Source organism: Lucilia sericata, unplaced genomic scaffold, assembly GCF_015586225.1.
Source record: "Lucilia sericata isolate MDLA Ls3-8-SP2 unplaced genomic scaffold, ASM1558622v1 Contig003483F_arrow, whole genome shotgun sequence".
In the NCBI taxonomy this organism is placed as follows: Eukaryota; Metazoa; Arthropoda; class Insecta; order Diptera; family Calliphoridae; genus Lucilia; species Lucilia sericata.
Window position 1 is genome coordinate 20,001 of NW_023996895.1, and position 10,368 is coordinate 30,368.

Genomic DNA, 10,368 nt, shown 5'->3' on the forward strand with positions numbered 1-10,368 from the left:
TCTTGTAAGGCCTGAGCTATATCGGTCCACCAGGCCGAGGCTAAGAAGTTTTGGAAGGCTTCATGTATGGGCACTTCATTGCCATCTTCATCGGATATGGTGCCATTAAAGTAAAGGAAACAACCCCAGAGGGAGAAGTAAATACACAGGGCCCCGGTGAATTTTAAAGTTCTCTCCAATTTACCGCGCCTTTTGGGTGGTGTACGCAGCCATTCTTTGGAGAAATGATCGAAAATGAGTCCCGAAGCCAAGGCGGTAATGAGGAGGGTGTAGGTTTCATCATAAATGAAATAACGCACTGGATAGGCGGCAAAGGCCGCTAGAAGACAATGCCACAATACACCCTTTTCACGACCTATATTGCCCACAGTCCAAACACCCAAAGCCACAAATACGGGTATCAGCCAATGTAAAAAGCTAAAGTCAATGCCCATAAAAAGAGTCTCGGGTATGGCCATCTGATAAAGTTGACCAAATAGATAACCAATCATAACTTCACCCAAAAAACGTTTACCCGAATAGGGAGGTTTACGATAGTGCTGCAATTTCTTAACAAATTCCTCTATAAATTTGGGATCTTCATTGGCATCACGTACATAACTGGGTATATTGAAGACTTCAAATATCCAACCCATACCAAAGTAGCCGCCCAAAGTACACCACCAAATAAAGGCGTGACGATCACGATGCAAGTAAATGTGATGTAAACCAAAAATACCACCAAATAGCCAAAGTACATAGGCAGTTATTAGGGATTTTTGGGGCGGCATGGAATTGGCCTCGAATTTGTGACTCTTACCATTTGTATGTTGCAATTTGCCATTCATTACAGGGGAGTGATCTTTAAGTTTATCTTTGGTCATTTTGTTCTGTAAAAAACGAATTTTAATTAAAGTTTTAAATATTCAAATTCAGAAAACTTACATTTTTCGTGTGGTTTAGATTCTTCAACTATTTTAAAACATTTATTGACTGAATGAATACTTTCTCTTTTCACGTATTCTTTCTTGAGCCACCAACAAAATCACGTATCTACACCAATAACAAAAGTAAACTGTGTACTTCTTTCGGCCTTTTGTAAAGACACGTCAGTTTAGGCTTAATTCAATTTATTTTTAACTTTATTATTTTTAATTAAAATATTTTTCTTAAATAATCGTTTTACTTAATAATTTTTATCTTTGTTTGGTATTATTACTTTTTTAATTACTTTATTTTTGCTTTCTTTTCTTTAGTTTTTCTATATTTTTCGTTGTTCTGTCTTGATGGTTTGCTTTTCAACTACAATCTTTGTTTAAAACTTAAAAATGTTTAAGCCAAGCACTCAGCCAGACTTCTAAATCAGGTCAAGAAAGAAATTTTTGTTTGTTTGTGAAGTTCAAGAGAAAAGTCTCTGGATTACTTTTAAAATTCCCTTATAAACCGAGTTTATTACTTCTGCTCTCTTAAATTTACCAATCAGCTGTGAAATTGGTAATTTTGTAATAAAGCAGGTTGTTGTCTGTACTAAGTAGCCACACATAGTTGGCAATAGCATCAAATGTAAACGTAAATAACAATATTTTTCCATCCCTGACTTGTGACATTTACAAAACACTTTGCTATCATCTCAGTTTGTATGATTTCTTATCAAATCAACATAACACGAAAAAGTGACAGTTTTATTATTATTGTTGGAGAAATTTTTAACAAACAATTAAATTTCACAAAAAATAAATAAAATAGAATTACAATTAATCAATGGCTACCATACAATATAATCTTGTAATATTCGCTTTGATTTTAGCTTTAATAAATAGCTCGCTTGCCATACAAGCACGAAGTGACCGTGAACAACAAGTTTCAGGAGCTGTGGCATCATCACGCACTGCTGACAACACCAATGTCTATCATTATTGGGGACCCAAAGTGTTGTGCTCCATGTTACCCGATGATTTTATAGAATGCAATAAACCTATTGATCATAAACTGAATAAAACCGCCAAAGAGGAAAAAGGTTATGGTTGTCTTAAGTTTGGTGGCCTTAACTATGAAGATGTCGAACACACCAAGGTGCAGTGTACAGTCTTCCCTGATATAGATTGCCATGGCCCCAGGACATTTCAACGTGATGGTGTACCCTGTATACGCTATTCTGAACATTATTTCCTTACCACTTTGCTGTATAGTTTGCTTTTGGGTTTCCTGGGTATGGATCGCTTTTGTTTGGGACAAACTGGTACGGCTGTGGGCAAACTGTTGACTTTGGGGGGTGTAGGCGTTTGGTGGGTAGTCGATATTATTCTATTGATTACCAATCGTTTGACACCAGAGGATGGCAGTAATTGGAATCCCTATGTCTAGCATAGGTTTTTGTGGAAACGAGAAGGTGGTGCGTCGTCAGACAATGTTGATAGATTCTAAGAGATACTAATGTGATGTATATGTATATATTTTTGTATGTATTATTAAGGATATTTCTACAAAATATCTTGTTAATTATAAATTAGTGTGTTAAGTTGTATAAAATTAAATCAAAATATATAATTATGTTAAACAAAATACAGGAATTATTTATAAAACAAAATAAAAATCTACTTTTTCATTGATTCTCATGTATTGCTTTAAAACAAATACACACTCTGCCAACCAAAGCAGTTATATATAGAGGCTACAAAATCTAACTAATCGTTTGTAAATACAGCAGAGTCAGTTATTAAATTAACTCTGTCCAACAATTAAAAGTTGTTACTATTTGTTACAGGTTTTCTCAAAAACATTTGAAATTTATATTGAAAAACAATATAGTTTGTAAAATTTTAATATTCAAAAATAAAATTATTACCACCATTGGTCATAAATCAGAAACTAAAATAAAATGAATTTTTCTTCTAAAATATAATTAAGAAATGTCGTTGCTGTTTCTAGTAAAAATAGTAATAAAAATATTATTTACAGCCAAAAACTTAAATAATAATAAAAAGAACAATAATTTAAAATAATAAAATTGTCAAAATTTTACTATTTTATGTTTCACTTCTTATTTTGCCTGAAGCTTAGTGAATTAACATTGTTCTATGAAGGAATCTTATCCCTGAATTCCAATGACCAATAATACTTTTAGGAATAAGAATATAGTTCATTTGAGGTTGAAATATCGGCCATAAGCAACAAATTGGCTTATTCAGTCAATTGATGTTAAAATATTGTTTCAATACCAAAATATAATTGATTTAAAAATACAGATTCACATTTCCTTTCAACAAAAACACCATATATGTATTAGACTATATTGACTTTATTTAATTAAGTTTAAATTTATAATTGCAAGAAGTTTTAAAATTACATATTATTTTTAAATTTTATTTTCAAACTTAAAGTTTAGGTAAACCAGCTGAAATAGAACTTTCAATGCCGCAATGATCCTCACCACGTAAAATCTTAAAGTAACCATTGTTACCCCAATCAGTATTCCAGGAATTGGCAATCAACCAGTAGGGAGTGTTATTCTCGACACCCCAACCTAACATACGAATAGCATGGCCGCCCAATTCACGACCATGAACATGCTGATAAACGCCATCCTTGTAGAGAATTAAATCTTCATAAACAGTAAAGGCTCCCTCGACAGGACCATTGGTCATAATTTCCTCTTGAATATCACGAACATTGCGACGAACCGAATATGATTTAGAGCCAAAATGTTTATCTTTGCTATAGTCGACGTTATAGGATTTCTGACATTGATGTTGACAACGAGGTGTCTTGCCATGTTCACCATCACAGGGTGGACGAGTGCCATTCACGTGATGTTCACAAGGAGAAATTTCATAGGGACGACAACCCTGGTTACTGCCATAAGGACCACCACTTACAATACCTTTACGTGTCCAGTAGGCCCAGGCGGCACCGGGGAAGCCACCATTACAACCGAAACCGCAAGTGTGGCAACATGACACCAAATCATCGGCAGAGAAATGGAAATGTGTCGATGCATTGGAATGTATGCAAACCTAAATATAACAAAACATGAGATAAGAATAATATTTTTTATTTAATGCATCTAACTTGTTATTAAAGCCAATACAAAGACTATTGTGAAAAAAATCAGAAAAATAATTGATAACAATTGGTTTGTGAAAACAGCAATTTGCGTTGTTGCTTTTGTTTTGATAATCAGCAATAAATTGTACTCCCTTCAATTTGAGTTTGTTACTCTTTGAAAACAAAAACCGCAATGAATTTAAATGTTTAATCAGTTGCATATAGTATATTCTAAAGAAATAATTTCCCAATAAAAAATATATGATTTTGTAGCAATTTAAAATTTTGTAGTGGTTTAAAGAAATTATCATAAATTTTTAGTTTTCTTTACCTAAAAGGGCTATTTATTTTTAAGGATCTACATAATTATTTAAGTTTTTCATATAAAAATAAATTTTTAATGCAAAATATGGTTAATCACAATTTTTTAAATTTTTTAAAAACCTAATTGTGTTGTGAAAAAATTTGAAATAAAAGCATAACAAAGCATTTTCAAGTACATAATTACTTGATATTAATATTTGCATTATATTGGCTTTGGAAAATTTTATATTTACATTTCAATAGTGGACGCCTATAAAACTACACAACTTACCCGATCAGACATAGCCTCAACAGCACCGAAAGCCCAACAGGAACCACATGATCCTTGATCTCTAATCTCTTTAATAGTGGGACAATTTGGCCAAGCTGTCCTGGCATCAAATTCAGTTGGTATCTCACCATCAGCTAACCCTACATAATCTCCCAATACCAAACGTTTTTCGGGCAAGGCAAACTTATGAGCATCGGGATGTACACCCATTAAACGATGAATATGGCTCCTAGGCACTGACTTGGCAAAATTTCTGCCAGCTTTCCATGTTTTTGCCTTACTACGCACAATCTCTATGAACTCATCCGATAGTAGGTCATGTTCGGCATCAAGATTTGCAATCACCTGACCTATTGTCAGGATAGCCACACAAATTAAAAGAAAATGCTTACGCATTTTGTTTTTCTAACTATATTATTTTAATAACAAAGAACTTTTAGGTTTAACAACTAATTGATGATTAATCCAAGTCAGTAAGCAGCCAGTCGAAAATAGTGTAATTAACAATAGAACGTCGTCGTTTTGTTGAAAATACAGAAATAAATCAAATAACGATACAGTAGATTACAAAGTCAACACAAAACAAAAACAATAAGAAACAATGGCGTACGATTAGAACCCAGCGACGACAAACATTTCGACGACGGTTGAAATTCAAAATTACGGCGGCGACTTACAAACAACCATACACGGCAATGCTTTTAGGTGTGTTTTTAAAAATTTCAATGATATTAAATAAAAACGGAATACCAGTAATTAACATATTTATTTTTAAAATTGCCATATATAAAATAGGGACTTCATACAACTTAAAAAAGGCAATATTCCACTTCGTCGAATCTTAGTAAATTAATTTTTGACAATTGCGAAAATAGCAAAAATCATATATCTTACTAAAAATCGATTTTTATGTGAGAAAACTAAATCGGCTCTAGCTCTTAAAAAACCCTCCAATTGAGAAAATAATGAAAATCTGTGATCACTCATATTTCCCCACTAAAAATCGATTCTTATATGAAAAACCTAAAATTGACTTTAGTTTCTTAGATAACGCTCCACTTGAGAAAATAGTAAAAATCTGTGATCAATAATATTTCTCACTAAAAATCGATTTTTATTCTACAAATCTAAAATCCGCTGTTTCTTAAATAACGCCTCCAATTGAGAGAATAATGAAAATCTCATATTTCTCACTAAAATCGAATTTTATATGAAAACCCTAAAACTGGCAGCAGTTTTCTTAAATAACGCTCCAATTGAGAAAAGAATGAAAATCTGTGATCACTCATATTTCTCACTAAAAATCAAATTTTATATGAAAAAACTAAAATCGACTGTAGTTTCTTTAATAATGCTCCAATTGAGAAAATAATGAAAATCTGTGATCACTCATATTCTCACTAAAAATAAAATTTTATATGAAAAAAACTAAAATCGTCTGTAGTTTCTTTAATAACGCTCCAATTGAGAAAATAACGAAATCTGTGATCATTCATATTTCCCACTAAAATTAAATTTTATATGAAAAAATTAAAATCGGCTGTAGTTTCTTAATAACGCTCCAATTAAGAAATAACGAAAAAAGTTTCTTAATAACGCCCCAATTGAGAAAATAACGAAAATCTGTGATCACTCATATTTCCCACTAAAAATCAAATTTTATATGAAAAAACTAAAATCGGCTGTAGTTTCTTAAATGACGCTCCAATTAAGAAAATAACGAAAATCTGTGATCACTCATATTTCGCACTAAAAATTAAATTTTATATGAAAAAATTAAAATCGGCTGTAGTTTCTTAAATAACGCTCCAATTAAGAAAATAACGAAAATCTGTGATCACTCATATTTCCCACTAAAAATTAAATTTTATATGAAAAAAATAAAATCGCGGCTGAAGTTTCTTTAATAACGTTTCCAATTGAGAAAATAACGAAAATCTGTGATCACTCATATTTCCCACTAAAAATCAAGTTTTATATGAAAAAGGCTAAAATCGGCTGTAGTTTCTTAAATGACGCTCCATTAAGAAAATAACGGAAATCGTGATCACTCATATTTCGCACTAAAAATTAAATTTTATATGAAAAAAACTAAAATCGGCTGTAGTTTCTTAAATAACGCTCCAATTAAGAAAATAACGAAAATCTGTGATCACTCATATTTCCTACTAAAAAATCAAATTTCATATGCAAAAATCAAAAATCGGGCTGTAGTTTCTGTAACAACGCTCCAATTGACAAAGTAATGAAATCTGTGAACCACTCATATTTCGCACTAAAAATTAAATTTTATATGAAAAAACTAAAATCGGCTGTAGTTTCTTAAATAACGCTTCAAATGAGAAAATAACGAAAATCTGTGATCACTCATATTTCAAACCAAAAATCAAATTTTATATGAAAAAACTAAAATGGGCTGTAGTTTCATAAGTAACGCTCCAATTAAGAAAATAACGAAAATCTGTGATCACTCATATTTCCCACTAAAAATCAAATTTTATATGAAGAAACTAAAATCGGCTGTAGTTTCATAAATAACGCTCCAATTGAGAAAATAACGAAAATCTGTGATCACTCATATTTCCCACTAATAATCAAATTTTATATGAAAAAACTAAAATTGGCTGTAGTTTCATGAATAACGCTCCAATTTAGAAAATAACGAAAATCTGTGATGACTCATATTTCCCATTAAAAATCAAATTTTATATGAAAAAACTAAAATTGGCTGTAGTTTCATAAATAACGCTCCAATTAAGAAAATAACGAAAATCTGTGATCACTCATATTTCCCACTAAAAATCAAATTTTATATGAAAATACTAAAATCGGCTTTAGTTTCTTAAATAATGCTCCAATTAAGAAAATAACGAAAATCTGTGATCACTCATAATTTGCAATAAAAATTAAATTTTATATGAATAAACTAAAATCGGCTGTAGTTTCTTAAATAACGCTCCAATTGAGAAAATAACGAAAATCTGTGATCACTCATATTTTCCACTAATAATCGATTTTTATATCAGAAATCTAAAATCGGCTATAGTTTCTTAAATAACGCTCCAATCAAGAAAATAACGAAAATCTGTGATCACTCATATTTCCCACTAAAAATCAAATTTTATATGAAAAACATAAAATCGGTTGTAGTTTCTTAAATAACGCTCCAATTAAGGAAACAACGAAAATCCGTGATCACTCATATTTCCCACTAAAAATCGATTTTATATGAAAAAACTAAAATCGGCTGTAGTTTCATAAATAACGCTCCAATAGAGAAAATAACGAAAATCTGTGATCACTCATATATTCCACTAAAAATCGATTTTTATATGAGAAACCCAAAATCGGCTGTAGTTTTTTTAATAACGCTCCAATTGAGAAAATAGCAAAAATCTGTGATCAATCATATTTCCCACTAAAAATCAAATTTTATATGAAAAGACTAAAATCGGCTGTAGTTTCTTAAATAACGCTCCAATCAAGAAAATAACGAAAATCTGTGATCACTCATATTTCCCACTAAAAATCAAATTTTATATAAAAAACCTAAAATCGGCTGTAGTTTCTTAAATAATGCTCCAATTAAGAAAACAATGAAAATCTGTGATCACTCATATTTTGCACTAAAAATCAAATTTTATATGAAAAAACTAAAATCGACTATAGTTTCTTTAATAACGCTCCAATTAAGAAAATAATGAAAATCTGTGATCACTCATATTTCCCACTAAAATCAAACTTTATATGAAAAACTAAAATCGGCTGTAGTTTCTTAAATAACGATCCAATTAAGAAAATAACGAAAATCTGTGATCACTCATATTTCCCACTAAAAATTAAATTTTATACGAAAAACTAAAATCGGGTGTAGATTCTTAAATAACGCTCCAATTAAGAAAATAACGAAAATCCGTGGTCACTCATATTTTCCACTAAATATCGATTTTTATATGAGAAACCTAAAATCGGCTGTAGTTTCTTTAATAACGCTCCAATTGAGAAAATAACGAAAATCTGTGATCACTCATATTTCCCACTAAAAATCGATTTTTATATGAGAAACCTAAAATCGGCTGTAGTTTCTTAAATAACGCTCCAATTGAGAAAATAACGAAAATTTGTGATCACTCATATTTCTCATTAAAAATTAAATTTTATATGAAAAAACTAAAATCGGCTGTAGTTTCTTAAATAACGCTCCAATTAAGAAAATAACGAAAATCTGTGATCACTCATATTTCTCATTAAAAATTAAATTTTATATGAAAAAACTAAAATCTAACAATTAAAATTTATATGAAAAGACTAAAATCGGCTGTAGTTTCTTAAATAACGCTCCAATTAAGAAAATAGCAAAAATCTGTGATCAATCATATTTCCCACTAAAAATCAAATTTCGGCTGTAGTTTCTTTAATAACGCTGCAATTGAGAAAATAATGAAAATCTGTGATCACTCATATTTCCCACTAAAAATCAAATTTTATATGAAAAACCTAAAATCGGCTGTAGTTTCTTAAATAATCCAATCAAGAAAATAACGAAAATCTGTGATCACTCATATTTCCCACTAAAAATCGATTTTATATGAAAAAACTAAAATCGGGTGTAGTTTCTTAAATAACGCTCCAATTGAGAAAATAATGAAAATCTGTGATCACTCATATTTCCCACTAAAAATCAAATTTTATATGAAAAAACTTAAATCGGCTGTAGTTTCTTAAATAACGCTCCAATTGAGAAAATAATGAAAATCTGTGATCACTCATATTTCCCACTAAAAATCAATTTTATATAAAAAAACTAAAATCGGCTGTAGTTTCTTAAATAACGCTCCAATTAAGAAAATAATGAAAATCTGTGATCACTCATATTTTCCACTAAAATCGATTTTTATATGAGAAACCTAAAATCGGCTGTAGTTTCTAAAATAACGCTCCAATTGAGAAAATAATGAAAATCTGTGATCACTCATATTTTCCACTAAATCGATTTTTATATGAGAAACCTAAAATCGGCTGTAGTTTCTAAAATAACGCTCCAATTAAGAAAATAATGAAAATCTGTGATCACTCATATTTCCCACTAAAAATCAAATTTTATATGAAAAAACTAAAATCGGCTGTAGTTTCTTAAATAACGATCCAATTAAGAAAATAACGAAAATCTGTGATCACCCATATTTCCCACTAAAAATCGATTTTTATATGAGAAACCTAAAATCGGCTGTAGTTTCTAAATATCGCTCCAATTAAGAAATAATGAAAATCTGTAATCACTCATATTTCCCACTAAAAATCAAATTTTATATGAAAAAACTAAAATCGACTGTAGTTTCTTAAATAATGCTCCTATTGAAAAAATAGTGAAAATCTGTGATCACTCATATTTCCCACTAAAAATCGATTTTTATTCGACAAATCTAAAATCGGCTGTAGTTTATTAAATATCGCTCCAATTGAGAAAATAATAAAAATCTCACAATTTTCACTAAAAAAATCGGTTTTAGTTTTTTAAAGAACGCTTCAATTGAGAAAAAACATATTTTTCACACTATTTTAACACTTTACACATTTGGTTGAAATGCCCAAATGAGAAAAAATAAATTTTTTTTTAGCTAAGACATACATATTACACCCATACATATGTACATACATGCATATTTATGTATGAATGTAAGTAGATTTAGGATGTGGCAAAAACAAAAATAAATTCTTAAACATTTTTTGTAATTGTTCTTTAATTCATC

General features: G+C 30.2%; 3 protein-coding genes across 3 annotated transcripts in view; 1 reads left to right on the forward strand and 2 right to left on the reverse strand.

The window, feature by feature from the left end:
- The window catches only part of LOC119614821 (dnaJ homolog subfamily C member 22-like), a 1,953-nt gene extending 585 nt beyond the window's left edge, over positions 1–1,368 (reverse strand). The window contains exons 1-2 of the mRNA XM_037970927.1: positions 925–1,368; positions 1–869 (exon numbers count right to left, since the gene is read on the reverse strand). The exon at positions 1–869 is cut by the window's left edge and continues 585 nt beyond it. Coding sequence (XP_037826855.1) covers positions 1–863 — 863 coding nt within the window. The 5' untranslated portion in view covers positions 864–869; positions 925–1,368. The remainder of the gene's footprint in view (positions 870–924) is intronic.
- A 240-nt stretch (positions 1,369–1,608) lies between these two features.
- LOC119614823 (TM2 domain-containing protein CG11103-like) lies at positions 1,609–2,715 on the forward strand. Its single transcript, XM_037970929.1, has one exon. The coding sequence runs from the start codon at positions 1,741–1,743 to the stop codon at positions 2,341–2,343; it is 603 nt and encodes a 200-aa protein (XP_037826857.1). The 5' UTR covers positions 1,609–1,740; the 3' UTR covers positions 2,344–2,715.
- A 542-nt stretch (positions 2,716–3,257) lies between these two features.
- On the reverse strand, positions 3,258–5,222 carry LOC119614822 (cathepsin B-like). Its single transcript, XM_037970928.1, has 2 exons — positions 4,619–5,222; positions 3,258–3,992 (listed from the first exon to the last, which is right to left on the reverse strand). Exons 1-2 carry the CDS (start codon positions 5,012–5,014, stop codon positions 3,354–3,356), a joined length of 1,035 nt encoding a protein of 344 aa, XP_037826856.1. The 5' UTR covers positions 5,015–5,222; the 3' UTR covers positions 3,258–3,353.
- Between the last annotated feature and the right edge of the window lie 5,146 nt (positions 5,223–10,368).

What these genes read in the sequence shown, in the direction of transcription:
- LOC119614823 (XM_037970929.1), top strand. Translation starts at nt 1,741, where the DNA reads ATGGCTACCATACAATATAATCTTGTAATATTCGCTTTGATTTTAGCT.
- LOC119614822 (XM_037970928.1), bottom strand. Translation starts at nt 5,014, where the DNA reads ATGCGTAAGCATTTTCTTTTAATTTGTGTGGCTATCCTGACAATAGGT. An exon ending in TTGAGGCTATGTCTGATCGG is followed by an intron (nt 3,993 to 4,618) that starts GTAAGTTGTGTA and finishes TGTTATATTTAG; the next exon opens with GTTTGCATACATTCCAATGC.